Consider the following 26005-nt stretch of genomic DNA (forward strand, 5'->3'; position numbering starts at 1 on the left):
GAGAGAGAGAGTTCACTGCGGAAATGATATTATTATAAAGTTTGTTTTGGTCAATATAATATGATATAAAATTTAAATAGATATTTTGATAATACATGTGTCTGTAAATGTATCGATTGTAGCTTAGCTCGACGAGGGAGGCATCATCATCATCATAAGTTTCTTCCGTGTAGAGTCTTCTTCTTCTTCTTCTTCCATTGTGGCTAGGGTTGAGATTCCGATCTCAAATGTCGATCGATATCGGAGAAATCTCCATTCCAGACCTCCCACTCTTCTTCTCCATGTTCTTAACCATCTACCTAATCGCTTACTTGATCGTCTTCCGCAATTGGAAACCACAAATCCGTCCCGAAGCCTCCAGCTGCCTGATCTCAATCTTTCACGGAACTCCGGCGGTTTTCCTCGCCACACGCGCCGTCTTCTCATCCTCGTCACGCTCATTCTCATCCGCCAACACCGCCGCTCAAAACACCGTCCTCGATTTCAGCGTCGCTTACTTCCTCACCGATCTCGTCCACTACATCGTCTTCAACCCTAGCGACGTACTCTTCATCGGCCATCACTTGGCCACTCTGTTCGTCTTCCTCACATGCCGGTTCCTCGTCTTCCACGGAGCTTGCGCCATCCTAGGCCTCCTGATTCTAGCCGAAGTCACAAGCGCGTGTCAGAACGCGTGGACGCTCGCCGGAGCAAGGAAGGATGATCCGGAATCACGACTAGCCGTAAAAGTGTACGATCTCTTGTCCCCTCCGTTTTACGCCTTCTACAGTATCGTTAGGGGTGTGTTGGGACCTTTGTTTTTCGGGAAAATGGTTGCCTTTTACGCCCGAGGCGGTGCTCATGGTGTGATTCCTAATTGGTTGTGGATTTCTTGGGCACTTGTTGTTGGAACTGCCATTACTGTTAGTATACTTTGGATTTGGAACCTCTGGATAGATTTGTTTAGACAAAGGAAGGCTAGTCAACTACGACAAGACAAGAAAATTAGATAGTTTCTTACTTCTCTCAAACATCATTGATGTTTGAGGCTTCCTTCTCATGTACTATATAATATATTATATACCATTTTTATTTTCACCTTTTAGAATATTTCTCTAAGCTATGTTATGTTCTCCAATAATAGATTTGCTTCTAGATAACATGTCTGCAAATGCACTGTTAACTCACCTCTGTATTTGTTCGCAAGTTTTTCTAAGAGTTGCTACCCATTGACTTCAACTGTATGTTTTTGTTTGATAACTCTGTTTGTTTACGAACTTTGTGTATTTTGTAAACAACTCTGGTTGCCTTTGACTTGATGATATAGCTGCTACCGACCGTTTCACGGAAACTCTTGGTTCGACTTATTGACAGAAGAATGGTGTAGAACAATGCTTAATACTTTTCTAGGATTGAAGTGCCATTTCCTTGTTATTACAGTTTCAGTAATGTCAAACACTTGCATTGGATCGTATCAACCCAGATAGGTCATATTAGGAGTATATGTGATTTGTGTTTCATCCACTAGATCCTGTTCGAAATGACTCCGGGGTTAAAAGTTATGGTATACCTGGTAGCTTCAAAAGAGCTATATAACTAGTAGCATGTCAGCCACAATAATAAGTCACTTGTGGTTTTTCTGTGCGATGAGCATGTTTTGTGTAACCCTATGAGCGGAAAGAGGAAGTAGAAGCAAGCTACAACCACATAAGCTACATGTACTCCTTCCCAAAACCATATTATGGCTTTGCTTTGCGTCAGCAAAAGCCATCTCCGGCAATGCACTTATATAGGTAAAACTTCCTTCACAGGTTTACTTCTCACTCCCAGCTTTCTTTGTATCATTCTTATCCATTTCCGAAGCTACACAAGCAATCATGGGGTAACTGTTTGTAATATAGTAAGTGAATCTCTTAGCATCTTTCTTTATGTTTGCAGAAGATATGACGCACAAACAACGCAGAGAAGCTCGGCTTTTATGAGAAGTACGGTTCACAGATCTCCTTCGGGTATTGTCCTCCTGTGACCATGCAGACACTGATTTCAACAAGAAGTTGCTGTAACACAATGATGAGCTTAACCCAGCTCATGCAACCTGTCAAACCACCCACCCTTCAAACATGACAAGACCAACACCAAATCCCCTGGAACCAGTAATAGCAAGTCATATATTCTCAGTTACTTGGCATCATCACAAGTTAGTCAGGGGAGTACAAAACATAGATGTCCATATCTTCGCCTAGTATGATCATTGGATTTGGATTGTGAACTTTTCATGTATTGAAGAGGATTGTTAGCTTCCGACTTTGATACATGTCGGCACGGCTCGGCTTTCCTTCCCACCTTTCTTCGATTTACCAGGTGCGCTAGCACATTTTCTTTGGCACAAAACTCGCACTACATCTTTTGATCCAGAAATTGAACCCCCAAAAATAGAATAAGGTTGATATCATAGGACAAATCAAACGTTCTTACACCATAGACTCAAACCAGGAAATCATACAATGTTCACAAGCAGACCACCTAAAATCGCAAGGAAATGTAATCCACATTACACCACCTACGAAACCATAGCAATTGTAACAATAGACAGAGTCATCGGAGACGGAGAGTACATTTCATAGGAAAGTATCAAGATTCGAAAAAAGTACTTGATAAAACCGGCAAAGATAAATCGAAACCCATCAATGTTACCTGCTCGATCTCACTTATTCATTCTCTCTCCACTCGGAAGATTTTGGGTTTACGTTTATCGGCATATCGGGCAGGATCGAGATGGCCACTTCAATACTTCATCGCGGGAACTAAAACAAACTAAGGGAGAATGTCTGGGCTCCAACGGGCCTTAAATTAAATATATAAAAGCCCAGTAAGTGATAAGAAAACACGTGGCAGGGAATGAACCACATTACCGCAACAACAACATAAGAGCAACATTATAGGTAGGATGTTAAATTTTGATCTTAGCATTAATTTATTATTAATTTTGAAAAAGTAAAGTTTAAGAGTTATAATTTTTTTTTGGTTTTGAGATGTGTTTATTGGTAAGATCTTAAGTTGGGTATCTTAGAAAAAATAAATTTTATAAAATTAAATAAATTTATAATTTGTAATTTTAGAAAATTTTATAATTATTGCAAATTTAAACTTTGAAATCATACATAAGATATATTGTTTTTTCATTATATATTTATTATAATGAGAGAGAGAACGGATGAAAGAAAAATAAAGAAATTGTTTTTTGTTTGCATTATATCTTATATTATAATATCCAATAAAATTGGTTTAAAAAAAAACTACCCAATAAAATCATGACACGTGGCGCTTCTTACCACTCAATTTAGATCTTATGCAAGATCCTATCTTAGTAAAAGAAGTATATTTGGCATTTAATTAAATCATAAATTAGCTTAAGAATCAGCTAAGATCATCTAAGATCTTGCTGATAATGTTGGTCTAACCACGTCAACCCGAACCGGTAGGGTAACTTATGCCTCACGCAATAGAAACACCACTTTAACTTATGCCTCACCCAATAAAAAGCTCATCTCCTGCATTCTCTAACTACTTGTCACCTGTAAAAAAAAAACACAACCCTAAGAAAATACATACAAAACCTAGAATCCGTACAGGAGAAACTTAATAAGAGCCAATCATGCCGTGGAACAATATCAGAAACAGAAAGGTGGCTCTGGGTCTAGGAGCTGCCATTATGGCGGTAAGATCGACTATGTTCACAGTTGACGGCAGGCAGAGAGCTGTTCTTTTCGACCGATTCAACGGAGTTCTCGAAGAACCTATCGGATAAGGGACACATCGTAAGATTCCGTGGGTGCAGAAGCCTTATATTTTCGACATTCGGACCACGCCTTACCTAATCGAGTCCGACACTGGAACTAAGGATCTTCAGATGGTCAACCTCACACTTCGTGTTATGTTCGGCCCTGATGTAAGTTCCCGCAAATATCTTTTAAGAAAGTACATCAATACTATTTTGGGATATATTTAGAATAACATACAAAAGGCATAAGTCGATATTTTAACTTTTTTTTTTCCGTGTATTCGTGTTAGGTTTCACGCCTCCCGTACATATACCAAAACTTAGGCCTCAACTACAGCGACAAGGTCCTACCAGCGATCGGAAACGAGGTGTTGAAAGCTGTGGTGGCTCAGTTCAACGCGGAAGAGCTCTTAACAGAACGTCCACAGGTCTCGGCTCTTATACGCGAAACGCTGATCAAGCGAGCAAGGGAATTCAACATTGTCCTCGATGACGTGTCCATCACAGATCTCTCCTACGGTAAAGAGTTCTCGCGTGCGGTAGAGCGGAAGCAGGTGGCGCAGCAGGAAGCTGAGTGGTCCAAGTTCTTAGTGGCCAAGGCTGATCAGGAGAGACGAGCGGCTGTGATTAGAGCCGAGGGAGAGAGCGAGTCGGCTCGGGTTATATCGAAAGCGACTGCAGATGCTGGGATGGGGTTGATCGAGCTTAGAAGGATCGAGGCGGCTAGAGAGATTGCGGTCACTCTCTCTACGTCCCCCAATGTTGTCTATTTGCCGACTGGTGGGAATATGTTGTTTGCAATGAACGGTCCGAGTCCATGACCTTGACTACTTTTTGGTTGACTTGGCTACTTGAATTAATTGCAAAATCAGGGTGTTTGATTATTATAGGTTTGGATTTGTTGATCAAACAAAACAAATTGTAGGTTTGGATTTGTGTGTTTCTGGATGTTTATTGATTTTGTATTTTATGTTTTAAAATAATTTAATCAAGATTAAATTTAATATACTAAAATATATATTCCGTTTTACTCAGTTTTTTAAAAGTAATATTTGGAGTTCATTGCTTTCTCCAATTTTAAGTCCGCTATATGTGTAACCATATAAAGATTTGCTTTGGCCACTGAATCAGTTACTTGAGTTTAGTTTTATAATATAAAAATGTATAATCAACAAGACTGCCATCAAAAGAAAAAACATAAAACAGTCTAATTAACTCAACTCTACTGGAAAAGGATACTATATATGTTGTTCCTGAGGAGCCTTAAGTCTCAAGAATCGGGAGTTTAGTCTAGTATTCTTTCCACACCGCCTAAAAAATAAACACTTCCCTGCAAGGCTGCAAGCAACAATGTTCAAAAGCTAGAGACAAGAAGTCCAAGTTCAAAGGTTGATCTAATACTAGACTAAACTCCCGATTCTTGAGACTTAGGAACAGTGGCACATACTTCCTTTACTACCGCCAAGTGCGCAGATATCTGAGTTTCCAGCAGCTCTCGCTTTGATCAGGGATACAATTTCTCGTACGCTCGTTAATCAAAGTCATCTACGTTCTTTATGCCCTGACGTATTCATATCAGTATATTACACGTTATCTTCTCTTACAACTCACAAGTGTCACGTCGAAAGAAACTTTCTTTTATCTATTGTCAAAGAGTTGATATCAAAGGGCCTAATCGACCGATTCAAATATTGCAAATTAGCGTCAGCCTTTTTGTTAATATTTAAATACGGCCATTAGTAACTGTTTAATATTCTAAAAATTCGACCAGCGTCTTATACATTTCTCTGTAGAGTCTTCTATTTTTTAACTGATGGTCAAGTTCACCATGAGCGACCAAATTTTTTTGAAAATTTCAAGGTTTTTGTTTCTCATTTGTATCGTCGTTTGAGGAAACGTTTTTAATATTTTCTTTGAACATTGAACATTATTCTTTGAAACATTATCATTCAAGGTAGAACGGTCAAACAATTATTCTACCATTAATTCCTTGTTAATATTTCCCATAACTAAAACTAAATGAATGTTTTTCTTTTTTTTTGACAAAATAACGAACATTATCATAAATAACCAAATATGAGTTTGATCAATTAATCATGGATTTTGTAACTAAAAGAAATTAAAATTTGGTGCTGTCATTTTGCCACACGTCTATGATTAAATAAAACACAATGAGGTGGCAATCTCTATGATTAATAGTTTTGGAATCTCATTCTCATGCAGTAGTTCCAATTTATAAAGTAACTGAATAACAAAAAATACATCTACGCAAAGGCAAAAAAAAAAAAAAAAAAAAACTTTCAGCACTTGTACGTTTCTAGAAATATTTACAAATCTGAAAAAAAGCAAAGACAAAACTTTGGAGTTACGGTAACCGCGTTTCAGAGGATAATTGTTCTCATCTCTCTCTCTCTCTCTCTCTCAAAGAGCAAACACCGAATAGTAATAAGGCCAATGACACTTTCTCCACAATCCTCTCCTTTCTTCTTCTTCTTCTTCGTCATCATTTTGTTCTTCTCTCTAAATTGTATAGAATCCGAAACTGGGCTTTGATCAATTTTGACTCTTTGCATCCAATTTCGATTGTGAGATCTCCGTAAATTGTTCAGCAAATCTTCAGAATCGGGGGGTCATTTCCAAGTTTGGAAACAAACCCTAGCGAACCTCCATTGATGTGATCTCTCTCTTACTTTGAAAGTTTTCATAAAAATCTGGTCTTTTCTATAGGGAAATGCCAGGCGTAGCTGTGAAGCTCTATAGCGTCTTCTTTAAGTTACTTTTGAAACATCGTCTTCAAAATCTTATTTCAATCTCTGCTTCTGATGGCTTATCTGATTCGTTCGGTGTTTCCACCCGATCCGATGAATCCGTCGCCGCCGCGAATCCGTCTTTCACCGACGGTGTTGCGACCAAAGATATACACATTGATCCAATGACGTCACTCACCGTAAGGATCTTTCTTCCCGAATCTGCTCTTTCACCTGAACCCGATTCGTTACGCCACAAGGATAATTATCACAGCCAACCCAGATCTGATCGGAGACACAGCTACGGCCCTAATCACAACTCTCCGGCACCGGAGGAGAGGAATGAGTCGCGAAGGAACAGCTACGGTTGCAACAACGAGAATCTAGAATCGTATGGAGGATATGCGCCTTCTGCTAAGAGGAGTTCTAGGAAACTTCCAGTGATGCTGCAGTTTCATGGTGGTGGTTGGGTTAGTGGAAGTTCTGATTCGGCGGCTAATGACTTCTTTTGCCGGCGAATCGCCAAAGTATGTGATGTGATTGTATTGGCCGTTGGTTATAGACTTGCGCCTGAGAATCGGTATCCTGCGGCGTTTGAGGATGGAGTCAAAGTACTAAATTGGCTCGGGAAACAGGCTAATCTAGCTGATTGTTGCAAGTCTTTGGGTAATCGACGTGTCAATGGTGTTGAGGTGAAGAAGCTGAATGTTCAAGGACAGATAGTGGATGCTTTTGGAGCTTCCATGGTTGAGCCTTGGCTTGCAGCTCATGCCGATCCTTCCAGGTTTGTATTTGTAACCTTGCCTACTTGTTGCTTGCTGTGTATCTTTTGATTTTACCAGCTGTATTAGCTGTGATGCTTAAAGATAGACAATGTATGAACTTAATAAGTTTAAGTATGAGCTAGAGATACCTAGAGTTCGATATAAATGACCGTAGTGTGGATTGCTCTGAAGAGTTTAGAAAATATTTATAACTTAGCTTTAGGTTTACTGAAGCTAGAACACGCTTTGATTCAGATTGCTACAGCGACGTTGATACTGGTTTGCAGATATTGTCTCACGTTGATCTAGGAATAACTAGTTACAAAGTCAGGCTTCTATCAAAAACTAATTAGATGCACTTAGATAGCTTATTTTCCATTGCTTGCAATCTCACATCAAATTCTGTTTCTCAAATTGTTGCTCCTATGACTTTAAAACAGATGTGTTCTTCTGGGGGTGAGCTGTGGTGGAAACATAGCAGACTATGTAGCTCGGAAAGCAGTGGAAGCGGGGAAACTTCTAGAACCAGTGAAAGTTGTTGCCCAGGTCTTAATGTACCCCTTCTTCATTGGAAACAACCCAACACAGTCCGAAATAAAGCTGGCAAATTCTTACTTCTACGATAAGCCTGTCTCTGTTCTCGCCTGGAAACTCTTCTTACCAGAGAAAGAGTTTGACTTTGACCACCCGGCAGCAAACCCACTTGCTCATAACCGTAGTGGACCACCTCTGAAGCTAATGCCTCCAACACTTACAGTAGTAGCTGAGCATGACTGGATGAGAGACAGAGCCATTGCTTATTCGGAAGAGCTTAGAAAGGTAAACGTAGATTCTCCAGTTTTAGAATACAAAGATGCAGTTCATGAGTTTGCAACACTTGATATGCTTCTCAAGACTCCTCAGGCACAGGCCTGCGCAGAAGATATTGCCATTTGGGTCAAGAAATACATTTCGATCCGCGGCCATGAGTTCTCTTACTAAAATTTTATCCTGTTATTATTCATTTTCTACCTTCTTTTTTTGTGTGATAGCAAGATTTTCTTGTAGGGTTAGAGACAATCCAGGATCGAGTCTTTTTGCAAAGTTATCAAATTAATTTTTTTGGGGTTAATTATGTATTCATATGTACGTATTCTGAATAAACCATCTTGGTTCGACCAAATTTTCAAGATTGTTCTCGGTTTGACTCAAGTTCGTTCTTGGTTTGACATCAGCAGCTTGTGGAGCAGATGAGTATCGTTAGAAATTGAAAGATTCGTATACACCTTCATAGTTCATACTTCATATTATTATCTCCATCGCTTGTCTATATCCATTGAATTCATGAATGCTGAAATCTTCAACTTTTTTGTAACTCCATAATGAATGATGAAAATATGGCATATGAATGACTGAAAGGCAGAAAATAATCTGGAAAGGGCTCAATTCGAACCAAGTTTTGGGGATTACAAATCACATTTTAAACAGAGAGACTAGACAAACTAAAAAGAGGTATTACAGGACAAGATGGAAATCATGAAGATGATTACTTAGAAACTTTCTTCTTCCCTGCAATGGCAATTTTCTTGCCTTTAAGAGTCCTGCAATTGTTCTTGGTTCTCTGTCCACGACATGGCAATCCTTGGATGTGCCTCACCCCACGGTAACATTGGATCTCCTTCAACCTCTTGATTGCAAGAGCATTGAACCTCCTCTGCAACACCCACAACACAAATCACAATCCATTCTCTAAAGCCTAAAGAGGAACACATATCAGAATCACCAAAACCACATGAAACCAAACTAAAGCAATTTAACAGCAAGTCTAAGGTCTTAGTCCAATCTCAAGAAGTCATAAAGATACCCATTCTGCAAGTGAGCTAGCTGAGAATGCACTTAAGATAGCATGTACATTACTCTGTCCTTGAGAAAGTGAATGTAAAGGGAAAGTGTATAATACCAGATCACCCTCGATCATATACTTGGAGACTTCATCACGAAGAATGATGAGTTCCTCCTCAGCCATGTCTTTGGTAATCTTGTTCTCCATCTGAAGGTCAACAAGAATCTGACGAGCCCTAGTTCGACCAATCCCATGAATGTACTGAAGAGAGTACTCAATTCTCTTATTACTCGGAATCTCCACACCACCAACACGAGCACATCTGATGCTTAGACTCTGCTTCTGCATTTGAACACAAAAACCAAACCTTTAGACCTGTGACAATTTCCCAAACTAATGGAGTCTTATTAGGTTCAGAAATGTAACACACACACAAGATTTCTACTAACCCCTACACCCAAAAAATCACGAACTAGATTGAATTGAACTACCCATACATGACAATAGAAAAAATATAATAAAAAATAAAAAATAATTTCAATTACATTGGGAGAGTTAGAAGCTGGGAGGGCAAGAGTGTTGCGAGAGAGAGGATTGGATTTGGTCCAACTACAAATGAGTGAGAGCGAGTGCGCTACGGGCATCGCAACCATCTGCGCCATTGTTCTGTTCCCTTCCTACAGAAATCCCAAATTTAAGATTATGGAAACTAATTCAGAGGTGACGAAGAAGATGAAGGAGATGATGAGCCGAACGGATAAGGCAAACGTCGAATCCAAACGCGTCTCTGTTTACAAAAGAATTGGAAAAGCAAATACTTATTGGGCTTTTATGATTTTGTTCAGACAGGCCCGTTATTGTATCGCAAGGCCTGGATTCACACACACTATAATTATTTTATTCGGATCTATTAGAAAACTGATTTATAGATATTTTTTTTTCCTAAAATATCACATTTAATCAGACGACGAAAGGCTGCAATGAGCCTTGGGTCCATGAGAGGACAGAGCCAACTGAGAGACCATTATTGAGTTTTTTTTTCTTCTTCTTCTCTTCTTCTTCGTATGTAAGGTCTGACGATTGAGAGTCATGCATGAATTGATAGAGAGATTGTATAAAAATGGTGCAAGTGCATAGATGCAAAGTCAACGGACGAGAATGAGCCTTTGTTAATTATTGAGATGGTCGTTGACTTCGTTATTGTACGTTGTTATAACTTTTAATGTATTTTAAGTTGTATGCCTTGTATATATATATTCATCTTGCATAGTTTTGTTGTTTTCTTTATATATAGAGTAGTTTGTTTTTTCCTTCATTTTGCATAGATGAATTCATTAGAGTTGTACACATGGTTTTGGGTGCAAGTTACTACAATATAGATTCGAGTATTCGACCTTTTCGGAAGTTTTATTTTTTATCCTGTAAATGAACGAGCCACTATAAAGCCTTTGGTTAGAAGGGTTTAATTCGTTCAAAGGGGGAAAACAGAATTAAAACATTTTAAAGATAAATGTTTTATTATGATATTGGAACATAACATCACAATCTTTGCAGAAACAAAAGAGAAAGAAGGACGACACGAGAGAAATAAATAAACTCAAGAGAGAAACACAATCCGAAGATGAATTGAAACGCATCTCAGAAGAGGAAAGACAAAGCACCGACCAATGCGGTGGCCATGAGTTGAGGGTAGGCCGAGAAAGTGGCAGCACTTGGAGCCGGAGCCATGGGTGGCATTGGAGCCTTAGCTGGAGCCTTAGCAGGACCATGGACATGTCCGTTGTGTGACTCTGCGGTCATGACCATCACGGCCAACACAATGCAGACGAAGGCGAAGCGGATCAAAGAACTTCTTGGTGCCATTTGAATATTCTTCTTCCCCTTCTTCTTCCTTTTTTGGTTTCTTTCTTTGATGTTTGTTTTGTAGGATCTATATATCAACAAAGGGGGTCGAATTTATAGAGCGAGAGAGGTCCTATAAAAAAATGTTTAGTTGTTTAAAAGTCAACGCATGAGAATGAGTCTTGATGTTGAGATGGCCCTTATAAAGTCGTAGTCATTTAATTACATGTTGTTCACTAAGGTTTTTTAAAAAATGGAAAAAGGACAGAAGGATAATGATGATGAATATGTTAGTGGACATCCATTTATATGTTTTGCCGTTCTGGAACAGCTGTTACTTCTTCCGTCACACAAGAGGGATGTTTCTTGACTTAACCACGATTGACCCGGATGATTACAGTAACCAAAATATTGGTGTATGTCATGAGGCCGGTCACGTTTTGGCTCTAGTTGTGGCACAGAATAATAGAATCTTTAGCATTAGTTTAGTATAGTTTTCGTGGCTATGGTGTCCATAGAGCATTTCAACTATACCAACAAGTTTAAGATCAAATATCCGAAAAGAATATTTGTAATCAGTCTTGAAAAACTTGAATGCAAAGGAGTTGAGTAAATTTATTATAGTAACTATATTTCTCTGTTCCTTTAAACAAAATTCTAGAAAACAAATACAGCAAAGTTTGAGAAAACAGTGGAAATATTTGCTAAGAAAGATTACGTAACTAAAGATATTCAACATTATGTAATCCATACTCCATTTGTACTGTTTAAGTTTTAGGCCCAATTAAGCTGGACCTAATATAGGCTGAAAGCGTAAGATTATAATTTTCGTTTGGCCTAAATTTGATGTCATTTGATTTTGATCCCTTGTATATGTACTATTTAGTCTTTATCCCAACATGTATTATTGTTTTTTTTTTTTTTTTTTTTTTTTTGTAAAGGTCCTTCTCATATACATTGTATATTATATGAATACTCTAGATTACATGTTTCCAAAACTTAGTTCAATTCAGTGAACCAACGTAAAATCGAATACTTGGTTAGCTGCAAATATTTTTCTTGAGATGTGCCACACAAGTTAGATACTTAGATATATAGTTGATTAGGACTTAGGAGTAGTTTTTGTTGACTAAGGCAGTAAGAAACACAAAATACCATCGATAATGTATAAGAATTATAGATACGTCGTCGATGATAAATCAAGTCTCTAATTTATGTTAACGTCTAATAATTAGCTTGTTTACCTACTTAACTATGTAGTACATTAATGCAATAATACTCACATAACTAACATTATGATCGCATGACCTTCTTTTATTTATTTATTTATTTTGGGGGGGGGGGGGAATTAAAGAGAGGCATGAAATATTCAATAAGAAAAAAGTAATACATTTGGGGTATATAATTTGATTTATTAACATATATATTTCTATATTTAGGTAGGTAATTAAAGTTTAGACATGAAAGATTAAATATATTCAATAAGCAAAAACTAATACAATTTGGATATATAATTTTGTTTAATCAACAAATTTCTAAGTTTATGTATGTAATTAAAGATTATAAGAGACTAAGACATATAGCCTAATGAAATATTTCAGAATTGATCTAAAATTAGAAAAACAATAAACATATTTGATCCCTATTTGGATATATGCATATACCTTCGAGTACATGAAGAATATTCCTTCATTCATGAATGCGAAACCTCTCCACATTTCGAGTAGTTTAGTGCAAATTGTTTCTCTTATACCTTCATTAACTTAATCCGATACTATGAGTAAACCCTGAAATCTATATTATTAAAGTGATATTTTCTTATTTTACAAAACATATACAGTTGTAAAAAATTGTTCCGACCAGTGTGGAGGGGTTTCGTGTTATTTAATATTTTTTCATATTGGATTTGCACTCATCCTCGTTAACGGTATCATAAGGCTAGTTCAGTTCTTTTGACATTCAACGGACTAGATGATGAGGTTTGTTTATCTAATGAAGAATTATTAAAATATTAAGTCTGACTAGATGAATAAAAATCTGACTTTCTTAATTAAGCAAGTTGTCTGATCATGACGGTGCAGTGCAAAAACTAAATAAATTATGACGTAAAATAACTCGACTCCCATCAAATACAAACATATTTTAGCAATTCGAAAATAATATTTACAAATTAGAATGAATAATGAAAAAGAGAAGATGCCTTTGATGACGGAATAAGCACAATAAGGCTTTGAAGAGGGGACCGATAGATCCAAACAAATCTCAAATCGTTTTATTTTAAAACCAAACTAACTTTATATATATATAAAAACCATTAATCAAATCCTTCAGTAGTTACCAATTAAAGTAACATTTTATAATCATAATACTCCCTAAACTCTTAATATGACAATTAACTTTTGTTAGTTTGTATTTTGTCCGTGGTCCTTGTGGATCATCGTCATATTACAAGAGTTTAGAGACTTTTATATACTTACAGTGTAATTTATTTTGTTATGTTAAAACATAAAAATGAGTGTTTGAATCTTTAAAATGATGTACGTACGCATATTTAGAAAAATTAGCTTGATACCACGGTTACTTATAAATAATTAATTATTCATCGGCCACCACGTATGACAATAATTATGTAATGATCTATATTATGTAAATGAAGAATGGCTTTAAGCCTCTAGTGCAAGCTTTGATAATTATTAATGAATCATAAGCTCAAAAGAAGTTTGTCGACAAGTTCATATTATTGTAAACAAAAAAACCTCACACACTTCTCGCTAAATATTTCTTTAAATGTCTCTGCAATCATTATTAATCGCTGCTTCACTTATTAGTGTGTTTAGCTTTACAATTTGGACTCATTTGTCTTTTAGCCTGTAAGTGACCTGTCAAAAGCAGAGAATCTTTGCTCTTCCCAACTCACACCCTCTTATTTATTTATAAGTAATGCCCCATTACTTGATCCAACGTTCTCTTCTCTTTACATTTTTGCTAACTCAAGCTCTCTCCGTTTGCCTATTAAGTTAGCATTAGCTCTATATGTAGAATACTTGGTCGATGTCATATGTATATTAGCTTGCTTTTCAAAAATTTCATATGGGGAGAAAACCTTGCTGTGAAAAAATTGGATTAAAGAGAGGTCCATGGACTATAGAAGAAGATCATAGACTTATGAACTTCATTCTTAACAATGGCATCCACTGCTGGAGAATTGTCCCCAAACTCGCAGGTACTTCTTTGTTTATACATGCATGCAAAGTTAGGTTTTATTTTCTTTTTTCTTGGCAAGTCTAACGTTATACGTACATATGTACACATGAAGGTTTGTTGAGATGTGGGAAGAGCTGTAGATTGAGATGGATCAATTATTTGAGACCTGATCTCAAGAGAGGTGGTTTTACAGATGCTGAAGAAGATCGAATTATGGAACTTCACTCTCAACTTGGCAACCGGTACGATAATATATGAGTAACTTTTTTTTTCATGTATATTCATTAGCCGGCGTAAAACTTAGAATTTTTCAAAATGAAATCTCTCTCGAATGTAACACGTCCATGCTTGGATTAAATTCAACTTCCGTCAAACTGAATTATTTATTTTATACTAGTTATAAACCGTATTTAAACTAAAACATAAATGATTGTGAGGATGCTTCATGAAAAGAACTGAGTTTACGTATATACTTGTGCATGGAAGTGGTTTAAAACCTCTTTACCAAGAAAAAAAGAGAGACTTTGACGAGTATATATACTGTCTACGGTGTGTTATTTTTGATGATTATTTATCTCTGAGAAAAAAGAAAAAAAAAATTCATATGTGGGATTTTAACTTTCTGTGTCGTAAATAATATATCCTTCATGTCGTAAACTTTTTTTTTTTTTTGTTTAGTTGATGATCGCTTGTAATATAAAATGTTGCTGATATAATCATCATGTTATATGCTAGCTGTTTTATTTATGCTATTTGCATGTTTTCTGGATTCCTTGGACGTCGTAGGTGGTCTAAAATTGCATCTCATTTCTCTGGTCGAACGGATAACGAGATAAAGAACCATTGGAATACGAAGATCAAGAAGAAGATGAAACATCTTGGGTTGGATCCAGCTACGCACAAACCAATGAATAATATCACTCATCAAACCGATCCTAATCATCAGGATACAAAACCAAAAATGTGTTCTAGCATCAATAACGAAGGAGAGGAGATGAAGGACCAAACTCCAAAAGATGATGTCATCAAAGAAACAGCAAAAGCATTAACCGATAACAATGAGGAACTTGTGGAGAAAAACTGGAAAAATCTACGTGCAGAAGAAGTAGACTTGGAATCTCTGTTCGAAACGCAAGGCAACGAGATATCATCCAATTCGTCTATCTCTTCGCTGTATAGTAATATTTCAAGAAATGAATCTTCGTCATATCTTGCAGAAGATTCTATCTCTTTAGAGCAATGGGACTTGGATATGACGGATCCTTTTGTACCATGGGACCTCTTCGCCGCCAATCTTGATCATGATAATCTTTTCTTTTTATGAAAAATGTATTATAAGTTATAACATTGTAAAATATATCCATATATATAATTATTACAAGTAATTCGTTGCTTAGTAATTTCTTGTATGTAAGAAGATGTGGTTTATGCATGGCGTGCGATGGTGTATATTATAATTTGCTCGAATAATATGTGCATATAAATATATTGACTAATTTACCACCATAAATATATGATGACAATATACTCAGTTGAATAATCAATTGTTTTGAAAGTTGTAATGTCAATTATAGTTTTAACTTGTTGACAAAAAAATAAATTATGGTTTTAACTTGTCAAGGATCATTATCATCGTAGTAGTTCGAATAATGTTTCATTGTCATGTTTGAAATTTAACACAGGAACTATATATTGAAATAAATAATTGTAACACATTTAAATAAAATCGAGCACATAGCAAACCCAGTCATATATCCCACACATGTGCGACACGATCAGTTTTGTATTAGTTTATATCGAAAGCTCGTCATATGTCATCAAAGCGTTCTTTATAGTTAGGTGAATTAGGTCAATGCGGCCTTTCATGGGTTAGAAAAGAAAAAACATAGATTAAACAAAACTAGTGAAATTGACAAAACCTTTATCAGAAAAATACTATTCGAAACTCATGAAAATTGACCCGTTTCAAAATTAACAATGAGTTACAAATTAAATGGTACCAACCTATACTTTTACGAGAAATAAAATAACAATTGTACCTACTCTCATTCGAAAGCATGCATTTGATTATATTATTATAAGTTTGTTGTAGAAAAATCAATGAATTAATATCACTTCTACTAAGCGATCTATTAACTATTATTCTTTGTTTTAAGAAGATTTTATTGATCAGACCAAGATAAATTAAGGTACTTAAAACATTTTTGAAGATCATGGTGATCGTAGAGTTGTTGGGATAAAAGACAATGGCGACGAATTTGCTTGCGTTAAGTGTTTGGATTTTTGCAATCATTGAATTAACTTCTATACTTTTCATAATTATATTATTGGCTGTATATTAATTAAGTACCCAAAAATAAAAATGGCCAATCCAAAATATTATAATGTTTTACTCCCCTTAATATACTCATCATAAAAGGAGTAGTTGTATAAATTTGGATCACCGATAAAAAAAACTTTTGAGTGAGGGAAATATAACTTAACTCTTATGTACAAATACTTTTCTTATTTTATAAAAGTTTACCTGCCTGTTAAGAATAAAAATTGTAAGAATTTAAACTTTTTTTTTTGTAAGAAAGAATTTAAACTTTACTTCTCTGTTTTATAATTTTTACATGCACTGCACATATAATCTCAAAAATTATTTAAGCTAACTACATATGTATATTTAGATTATAAAATTGGAAAGCTACACGAAATAAGGCCATGCATGGACCGTAAGAGCGTTAAATTAGTTTGAGCATGGATCGTAGATGCTTCCATTTGAGCAGATGCATGCCCAGAGATAACCAAATCTATCATTAATAAATCATAATCTAAGTGAACACATGATATATGATGAATACTAACCAAAGTGTAAAAGTAAAACCAGTTCTACATCCATATTAAGAAGCTTAGTTTTGATACTAAGCAGCTAGCTAGCCAGCTACTAAGATAACGAGAGGCTAAAGAAGCAGAACCAAACATCCAAGGCAGCCGGTGGAGCAAAGGACGTGGTAGTCTTATCGCGAGATAAGACTTCGACGATCATCTTCCGTTTTTCGCAGTGTCTAGACATTCTCCACTTATAAAAGTAATAAGGAACAGAGCGATCAAACATGAATCGTGTCTTGCCCGTATCCGAGTAGAATCTCGGGTTCGACGAGTTGCACTGCCTATAAACCCTCGTTCCTAACTTGTGTCACCGAGTCTTTCTTGTACTTGAATCCTTGTTAAACCCCCATACACCCAAAAGAAAAAAAAAAACAATAACAAGCCAAAGAAACATATTGTATATTCTCTGTTTTGATTTTCTGCCCATAGAGTGAACAATAGTGGAGTAAATTCTTGACTTGAGGTTTGATCTTATAAAGAACTATAAAGAACTTGAGACGATAGTGGAGAGATATCTGTAGTTAGTGGTTGGTTAAGTATTTTAGTTTTCTCTGTTTGTCACAACCAAACACACGGGAACAGAGGAGGATCAAACTCTCTAAACCAGATTATAGAATAAGTGGTGTTGTATTCAGTTTGGATGTTACAAAAAAAAAAAAAAAAAAAAAAAAAAAAAAAAAAAAAAGAGAAAAGTTTGTATTTTGTACCAGCTCATGCAATTTAAAAATTGTAGATAAGAAGTTTTACAGATTGCCATACCGATTCGCTCATTTGAGCTAATTCTATAGTTATGTTGTTGAAAAAAATAAAAAATAAAATAAAATTTACAGATCCCTGTTTTATGGGCCGAAAGAGTGCTATATAAGAAGGCCTAGCCAGTAGTTTTTTAAATAAGCCCAGACTTTTATATCTTGGGCAAAATTCCAGACGAGAGTTGGAAAACCCTAGGAAACCGTCCTCCTCTATTCCCCAAAACCTATGAGGATTAGGTACAGGAGTTATATTATGTCTACCTGTATATATATATATATATATACGGTTTAGTAAAGTTATCAAACAAGTTCCCAGACCTGCAAACAACAACCTTAATTATTAATTAGAGAAACCAAAGTTTATAATGACATCGATCATGAGCTCATACGAAACAAAGATAATCAAAGGAGTGAATTGTTGGAAAGCGCGGTTGACGTCAACAAGTTCACATGTGTGTACGTATAATAATTATGATGGGCAACCATGTTGGTGGATCAAATTTGTTAAAAGAGAAATATAAAAGTGGGATTCACCATATCTCAAAAACCGTCATCTAGCTAGGACAACATGTTGTTATGTCATATCATCTTGTCCATTAATAATCACATATGTATATATGGTCTGGTTTTATGTTGAATATCACAATTTAGTTGGAGATTAATAATATTTTGTATACTTGTATAATACAGAAGGTGATCAATGGACATGAAAAAAAAAAGACAATTACTAACATATCGAGATTAGATTAACTATGTAAATATAGTGAAAGAAAAAAACATTATACATATATTGGTACCTGAATACAAACAACATTGATTTGATTGCTTAATTTAGAGTTGTGAAAGATTTTGGTTGTACTTCATACTAACAATAAACTAAACGCAAATCAGTTATGGATTTTATTCAGTTCATAATTAATTAGTTTTTACGGTCGAATATGTTTAAATTAATTCCAAGTTGCAGAATGATTAAGATTTGGGCTAGCAGTAGTAGACAGAGTGATATCCCCCAAATAACTCTTACATATATATAATCAGATTTGGCAAATCTTAATTATATATATATACTAGTCAGTTGTCCGCGCTACGCGCGGAAGTTTTATTACTTTGTTTATGAATAAATTATTCATGTTTTATTTCGTACTTATTTTCTCCATTACAACATATTTTTATTTTCTGTCTCATGTTGTGTTTGTATAGAAAATCTATTTTATTATAGTTTCGATAGTAGTTGAGATATTAAATGTCTATAGGTATAAATCGATGTGTAAGTGTAAACAGAAGTGTTATGGAGAGTTGTAGAAAAAATGTGTTATTAATGCTCCACCAAATATAGATCTAGATGATGTTAATATTGTGGGTCCTTTTAAAAGTTTTAATATGTTGGTCCAAAAGTTGAGAATGATTTGTGGATTTCGCGCGGATTGTTGTATTTTTTATTTATTGATTTGGCGATCTGTTGTTTATTATCTATTTATTTTTGTTTGTTATGTTTTTCTTTGTTATTTTTATTTGTTAGTTTTTTTTGTTATATTTGTTATTTGTTTTTGTTATTTAACATACATATTAGTATAATCTATTTTATAGTAATTTAACATATTTTTTTTATTATAATTATTATTTGAAAGGACTTTTCAATTTTTTTTTCAAAAAACTTGTTTACATGTGTATAAATCTTTAACTTAAATGATAAAATAGTACAAATAAATTGTTAAAATTAAATAGTAAAATAATGTGGATGATGCTTGAAAGGACTTTTTATATTTCTTTTTGAAAAACTTGTTTACATGTGTATAAATATTTAGATTAAAAAATAAAATGATATAAATGAATTATTAAAATTAAATAGTAAAATGAAGTGGATGATGATTAGGATGATGAGGTGGTTTAAGGAGAAGAGAATAAAGTTAACTTTATATATATATAGATATAGTTATAATTAAACTGAGTTGTTTAATCTCTATAAGAGATATATTCTCGAAGATTTTATTTTAGAATTCTTTCATATACAGTACAAACTCGCACATTGATATGTTCTTTCTATAATAACCTTGAAAAGTCTATTTTCTTATAATTTGAAAATTTGTCGTTATTTCATATAGGTTTTCATGCATTATTAATTTTCGAAAAATGGTCCTACTCCTTGTCCTACCACATGGCGATCTTTTCACAAGATTCATATTTACTCATCCGAAAGAAACGTAATCACTTTGATTGCCATTAAGCTAGTGTCCCTTTTACTTGATTAGGTCCATGGTTTAATAATTATATCATACTTTTAAAGAAAATTTTACGTATATTACTTTCATGGCGATCTTGTTCGTCAATCTTAACGTACACATGCGCATACTGAACCTCGGAAAGATCACGATATCAAACGAGTTTTCGGAGAATCGACTAAAGCTTATAAATGAGAATAATACATTTTATCATGAGTATTTTACTCTTTACTATACTTAGTCTATAGTTTTTTTTTTTTCGTAACTATAGTCTATACTTAGTCTATAGTTCTATACAGTCATGTATTAAGGGAAATTCAACAGGACACGATGGAATATTCAACTGTGATGTGAATCTGGTCTTTAGGGCATTATTATTGATAGTATTTTAGCAAAATTTAGTTTTGATTAAGATTTGTAAGAAAAAATCCTTATATAAGATACCAACAATAAAGTGGTGTGTGACTTTGCTCATGAACTTATACTGTTATAGTGTGAGAAATGTATCTTCTAGAGATGGATGTAAAATATCTTTTCCTCTCCGTCGATGTCATGTGTTTAAGTTTAACACCATATATATCAATCCCCAAAGGCTTTTTTTTGTATCTTTGCTTCCAAAAGTTTTAAAAGTTAATAGAGTAGTAATGTTCATTTAAGAAAAGAACAAAAAAATTCACCAAAATGAAGTGAGATAAGCTTGAATACAACAAGTAGGTCGGCACGCCGAAATTTTCCATAGACAAAACAAAGCCTACCCATAATGAGTTTTTTTTAGTTAAATAATCACAATAATACCATAGTTTTGATTGTTTTTTTTTGTTCATTTTACGTTTTGTCGTGTTCGGTGGTCCTCCAATCAAGCAAACATTGTTTATCAGGAGTCGAACCATCGCCCATGTGCTCTAAACTCTTCTCTTAACAGTCTCAATCAAATCCTATTTAAATCTGATTTATCCTTTGTCGGCACATTCTAATATCTTATACTATAATAATTGACTCCAAATAGTTTATTTCATAACATAAACAAAAAAGTATTTAAAAGAGGAAGACTTTGTACCTTATAAAAAGCAACTTGCACATGCAAGTATGTATGTGGCTTTGTCCTTATCTTAACCTCTGGTCTCTTATATAAACACCACCTAAACCTTTCCATGTTCTATGTATATCCCAAAGCTTGAGAGATAACAGAAAAGAAGGAAAAAAAAAAACATAGAAAGAAATGATGAAGTTCAAGTCCAAGAGGTTTGGGATTAGATTTGGGTTTGGTAAAAGAAGCAGCAACAAAGGAACACAGCAACAAGATCAACAACAGAAGGGAGTTGTTAACAACAACAATAACATCAATAGTAGCTGCAGCAACTATGAGATCAAATGGGAACTTAGGCCAGGAGGCATGCTTGTTCAGAAAAGACAAGAGAGTATTGGTGAAGACTTGATCTCAATTAGAGTCTCTACTTTTGCTCATTTTCATGATCTCTCCATTGAAGCCACCTCCACTTTTGGTAAATTTTCTTGTCTCTCAGTTTTTCTCAACCTTCATGTTTCGTCTTTTGGGAGACTTATTATATTCAACAACTGGTTTGATATCATCTTCAATTTCATCAAAATTAAAAACGGATTGAAGAGATTATATAATTTGATCACCATTGTAACTAATATGAAAACATCTGAAAATTATGAAATTAAAAGTGTAGTCAGTTTAATGGAAACTTTTTAAAAATATCTCTTTAATTTATCACAGTTTGTTAAAAATAAGATTCTATTTGTGGGTTTACAGGAGAACTAAAGATGGTATTATCATTGCTTACCGGTTTAGAGCCAAGCCAACAAAGGCTGTTATTCAAAGGGAAAGAAAGAGAGGATTATGAATATCTACACATGGTTGGTGTTGGGGACAAAGACAAAGTGTTGTTGTTAGAAGATCCTGCCTTCAAAGAGAAAAAGCTTCTTCATCTCAACAACATTACCACTTCCTGTCACACTATAACCGTATAAACCAACAAAACAAACTTGTCAAAATTAGTTGTTTTGTGAAATACTTACTTTCACTCAAGAAAATTTAACTATTTCTCTTAGGATTGTCAAAGCTTTTTAATAAGCTCACTTTTTTTTTCTTTTTTTTTTTTTAATTAGAGCTCACTCATGTTGTAAACTTGTAATATGCATAAGAAAAGTTAAAAACAACAACTTTGATGCACTCAATTTAATTTATCATTATTAATATCAATTTTATTATTATTCTTATGGATCATTATTGTTCTGATGAAATTAGTTAACTTTTGTAATAAGAGAACTAAAGAGGCTAAACAAAACCGAAATTTTAGCATAACCGAGCTGGTCAAGACCCCTATACAGACCAACGTTATCTTCAAATCTCGGTATACTCCGGTTGAGCCCCTAACCTCTCAAAAAGTTACAAAACAACCATATATTATTATTACCAAATATCCGTCGTAACTTGGCTATTTCAGTAGTAGACTAGTAGTATATGTCCTGTCCACAACCACCAGTAGTATTTTAGTGGTTTACAAATCGTCTCTCTTCACAAACCGGCCCTGAAGAAAGGGTACCAAACTCAAATCAGATAATGTATGTATGTGTGTGTGTGTGTGAATTGTTGCAAAAACAAGAAGAAAAGCTTACTTTGATACGAGGACGTTTCTCAGCGTTGAGTTTACGAACTTGATATCGAATCCGCTTAGAGAAAAGACGGTTTTGTCGTTTCTCTTTATAACGGAGCAAGCTGGCTTCTCTATGCCCTCTCCATAACCTCTCCGTCGTCGTTTCCATCTCCGGAACTGCCCATATACTCCCCGCCTCTCCGCCGTCACCAAACCCCTATAACCCACACACTTGCCTAGTCTCAATATCTTTGATAGAAAACAAAATTTATAATACTACTTTCTTCCTTTTGTTTTACAAGCACATTTGCCAACATTATAACCATACATGATTCCCTAAACATCTGTTTCATGTTTTCACAAGTGTTGCGTTTATCCATCATGCACATCTATTAAAAACTCGACATCTATTAAGCAAGCTATTACGCAATTTAAATAATAAAAAGTTATTAGAAAGCATTTAACAATTTCAAGAGCTTAAAAATTCGAATGGTAAAATCTCAAAATTAATAAATAAAGAATTCAGTGACTAAAAGACTATCATCATTACAGTTACGAAAGAACCCGTGAACTCATTAAAATATTCAACGGTTTTTTTCATAAGTCAAACTAATTAGTCAGTTTAAGCATTGATTATGAAATATATAATACCCAAAGAAGAGATGGGTTTACTTTACTTACATCGGCGGAAGCATGCAAGTCCGGCACCGTCTGCGGCGGTTCTCCGTCAACATAAAGCGTACCTTTATCCGACCAAGCTTCCATGATCTGCTCATAATCAAGCTTCAAAGCCAACGAAGGCCGTCCATCGTTTCCATCGCATCCGCCGCAACACCGTGGAGTTCCGCTACGACTCATCACTTCCTCCACCACCTCTGAGTAACTAACCCACCGCTCCTCCGTCGTCTCCTCCTCCTCACTCGCTCCTTTCCTCATCGCCGTCCTTAGAAGCGAAGAAGAAGACGATCCGTGCTCTTGACGGTCGTACGGAGACAGGTTATTCCTTGCTCCGCCGCAATCTGCATCGGCGGCGGCGGAGGAAGGGAGGAGATCGTGGATCGAAGAGATTGTACTGTCAGTGGCGGAATTGAAGAGGTAAGCCGCAACGGTATCGTATTGGTCATCTTCTTTCTCTCCTCCGAGAGTAGTGGTCTTCTCCTTAGACGGCGTCGTATCAGGGTCTTTCTTAATGCTCTGTTTTTTTTCGTTCTTCTTCTTCTTCTTCTTATGGTTGCTCTTCTTGGTTATGGGATTCTCGTCGATCTCGTGAGAAGTGTTGAGCTCGAGCTTGAGACTGAGAAATTTGGGTTTTTTCGTTTTAGTTCTGATCTTACGAGACGCTTCAAGATTGGAAGGAGACTTGTCCATGGTGCTCGTAGTCGTAGCTTCTCTGTTTTTTCTCTTCCTGATCCTCTTTGATGTTCTTGTACTCTGTTTCTCTTCTCCGACCGGACTGCTTTTACTACACATCTCTCCGATCTCTCTTTTCTTAAACTCTTTTAACTATTCCCTGCTTTGTAATATTTGTTCTCTCTCTCTCTCTAGAAAAACTCACTTCAGACAGAAGAAGTATGTAGGTGGAGCGAGAGGGAAAGCTGACAGTGATGGTACCTTTTGACACGTGTCTCTCAGTCATTGGACAAAGCTATTGTAATCTTGGATTCTGTTTGGATGTGCAGGGGGATAGATATATAGTAAGGCTGGATAGATTGATTACAATTGTCTCTATAATTAAACTTTTGATTAATTTTAAATTAATGGGGGGGAGGGGGGGGGGGGGAAGTGTAACTCAATTCTTATTTTCAACTTATTTTATAAAGCACTCTGGTTTCTAGATACCAGCATTTTTTTTTATCAAAACGTTCACATTTTTATTATATGAAAATTAACCACCAACATTGTAAGTAAGATAAAATAGTGATTAACAGTGAGGTTGACATCAAACAAATGTGATTAACATGATGATTTCTTAGAGGCAACGAAACTAATAAGATTGAGATTTTTCGAGCCAATAATGTAGATGGGAAATATGTCTAAAGTGACATAAATATCTTTCCACTTTAATCCGTGAGGTGAGGAAGATATATCATTTTGCATTATTGATAAACTTATTCCACAGTGTAATCGAGCTCAAGAGGATCATCACACTCAAAAATACTTTTTGAAAACTCGAATCCAATTCATAAATTGACAAAACAAAATAAAAATAAGAAGCCACTTCATTTATTAAAGGGAGAAACTATATACTAAAAGTTTTTGAAGTTGGGTTTGATCGTAAATATGAGATAGCACCGACAGCAATGACAAATGAAGTGGTATATAGTACAGTAGCATCCTGAACTTATTTACTGTCTTTTGATGACACCTTTCGTATAGTTAGATTTTTTTCTATTTTTTGTTGTTGTTGTTGTTGTTGGTGTGTGTGTGTGATATAATATTCACGTGAAACCCAAAAAGAAAAGGTTCTAGTTCTACACTTCTACTATACATTTTTTTTTTTTTTTGGCTTGTACAATTTTACTCTTTTAAAGCTGCAACGTCATTTATTTTCATAAATTTTGATGGATTCTACTTTTGAATTTAAGCCCCTACTGTAGAATATTTTAAATGCATAACGCCATAAAGGGGACAATTTTTATTTTGTTTTTCCATCGAAAAGTGGATTCTATGGTAAGTTGATATAAGTTGATCGACTAGAATATTCTGAAGAATATCACATATTTAAGTTCCCCACTATATAAGTTTTTTCAAAAACAACAAGAAATGGATTGTGTAATTAAGATATGTCTAGAATGAAAAGAGAAGATAGATAGCCATTTGAAAGAAAAAAATCAGATCTTGTTAATAATTGCTAGATTTGACTAAGTATTTTACATGTTAAAGCAAAACCTAGGCAAAATTTTAAAGTTACAAATGAAATGGTACGACTGACGTTGGCAAGAAAAGAAAAGAAATAAAGCAGTGGGAGAGAAGAAGGAAGGACCAATCAGAAGGAACAAATCCATACACGGGATTGGAAATAGAGCCGGGCAGCTCCACTCGAGCTTTTTATCAGAGTACTTATATTTTATATGGGCCCAAATTAAATAATAAAACATTGAGTAGGTCCCAATTGTAAAAGAATCGTTACCTCTAATAGCAATTTAAGAAACCAGTAAGCAACGAGTGGCAGTATGTAATTGGCTGGTGAGAAAATATATATATATATATAAAAAAAGTTAATTATATTTTGTATTAATTTTAGGTACCTCACATGAGATCCTCCACTAAAAATGGTCTTACGGGTACCTAGTCCCCTACCTCCACCTCCATTGACTAATTGTTGTTTTTAATACACTATTTTATGGTTTGCACCAAAAGAATAACATATTATGGGTGATAAAAGAATTTTAACATTATG

General features: G+C 35.1%; 9 protein-coding genes across 10 annotated transcripts; 5 read left to right on the plus strand and 4 right to left on the minus strand.

The window, feature by feature from the left end:
* Positions 1-97: 97 nt before the first annotated feature.
* On the plus strand, positions 98-2319 carry LOC17884292 (TLC domain-containing protein At5g14285). 2 transcript variants are annotated; one of them, XM_006288448.2, is made up of 2 exons: positions 98-1772; positions 1918-2319. In XM_006288448.2, exon 1 carries the CDS (start codon positions 228-230, stop codon positions 990-992), a length of 765 nt encoding a protein of 254 aa, XP_006288510.1. In that variant the 5' UTR covers positions 98-227; the 3' UTR covers positions 993-1772; positions 1918-2319. The 2 variants fall into 2 exon arrangements, with proteins under 2 accessions (XP_006288510.1, XP_023636006.1); XM_023780238.1 differs by having other exon boundaries at positions 1921-2319.
* Positions 2320-3634: 1315 nt separating this feature from the next.
* Positions 3635-4691, plus strand: LOC17884028 (prohibitin-5, mitochondrial). Its single transcript, XM_023781953.1, is given in 2 exon segments — positions 3635-3928; positions 4051-4691. Coding segments are annotated over 2 exon segments (825 nt in total). The 3' UTR covers positions 4582-4691.
* Positions 4692-6187: 1496 nt separating this feature from the next.
* LOC17884359 (probable carboxylesterase 16) lies at positions 6188-8462 on the plus strand. The gene is made up of 2 exons (XM_006287683.2): positions 6188-7291; positions 7712-8462. The coding sequence occupies exons 1-2, from the start codon at positions 6492-6494 to the stop codon at positions 8250-8252; spliced, it is 1341 nt and encodes a 446-aa protein (XP_006287745.1). The 5' UTR covers positions 6188-6491; the 3' UTR covers positions 8253-8462.
* Positions 8463-8633: 171 nt separating this feature from the next.
* On the minus strand, positions 8634-9853 carry LOC17884382 (30S ribosomal protein S13, chloroplastic). Its single transcript, XM_006288728.2, has 3 exons — positions 9639-9853; positions 9211-9435; positions 8634-8964 (listed from the first exon to the last, which is right to left on the minus strand). The coding sequence occupies exons 1-3, from the start codon at positions 9753-9755 to the stop codon at positions 8797-8799; spliced, it is 510 nt and encodes a 169-aa protein (XP_006288790.1). The 5' UTR covers positions 9756-9853; the 3' UTR covers positions 8634-8796.
* A 687-nt stretch (positions 9854-10540) lies between these two features.
* LOC17883191 lies at positions 10541-11046 on the minus strand (the record flags this gene model as incomplete). The annotated part of the gene is made up of 1 exon (XM_006288941.2): positions 10541-11046. A coding segment is annotated over one exon (315 nt), but the record flags the coding sequence as incomplete, so codon positions are not given.
* Positions 11047-14025: 2979 nt separating this feature from the next.
* LOC17883775 (transcription factor MYB20) lies at positions 14026-15463 on the plus strand. Its single transcript, XM_006289071.1, has 3 exons — positions 14026-14158; positions 14252-14381; positions 14926-15463. Exons 1-3 carry the CDS (start codon positions 14026-14028, stop codon positions 15461-15463), a joined length of 801 nt encoding a protein of 266 aa, XP_006289133.1.
* A 1605-nt stretch (positions 15464-17068) lies between these two features.
* On the minus strand, positions 17069-20874 carry LOC17883665 (early nodulin-like protein 1). The gene is given in 3 exon segments (XM_006290149.2): positions 17069-17299; positions 17301-17347; positions 20814-20874. Coding segments are annotated over 3 exon segments (339 nt in total).
* A 227-nt stretch (positions 20875-21101) lies between these two features.
* Positions 21102-22127, plus strand: LOC17882347 (BAG family molecular chaperone regulator 2). The gene is made up of 2 exons (XM_006286521.2): positions 21102-21486; positions 21762-22127. Exons 1-2 carry the CDS (start codon positions 21204-21206, stop codon positions 21977-21979), a joined length of 501 nt encoding a protein of 166 aa, XP_006286583.1. The 5' UTR covers positions 21102-21203; the 3' UTR covers positions 21980-22127.
* Positions 22128-22186: 59 nt separating this feature from the next.
* Positions 22187-24295, minus strand: LOC17883030 (zinc finger protein CONSTANS-LIKE 8). The gene is made up of 3 exons (XM_006286466.2): positions 23287-24295; positions 22628-22822; positions 22187-22539 (listed from the first exon to the last, which is right to left on the minus strand). The coding sequence occupies exons 1-3, from the start codon at positions 24073-24075 to the stop codon at positions 22510-22512; spliced, it is 1014 nt and encodes a 337-aa protein (XP_006286528.1). The 5' UTR covers positions 24076-24295; the 3' UTR covers positions 22187-22509.
* Positions 24296-26005: the final 1710 nt, after the last annotated feature.

Source organism: Capsella rubella, unplaced genomic scaffold (genome assembly GCF_000375325.1).
Source record: "Capsella rubella cultivar Monte Gargano unplaced genomic scaffold, Caprub1_0 scaffold_6, whole genome shotgun sequence".
Classification (NCBI taxonomy): Eukaryota; Viridiplantae; Streptophyta; class Magnoliopsida; order Brassicales; family Brassicaceae; genus Capsella; species Capsella rubella.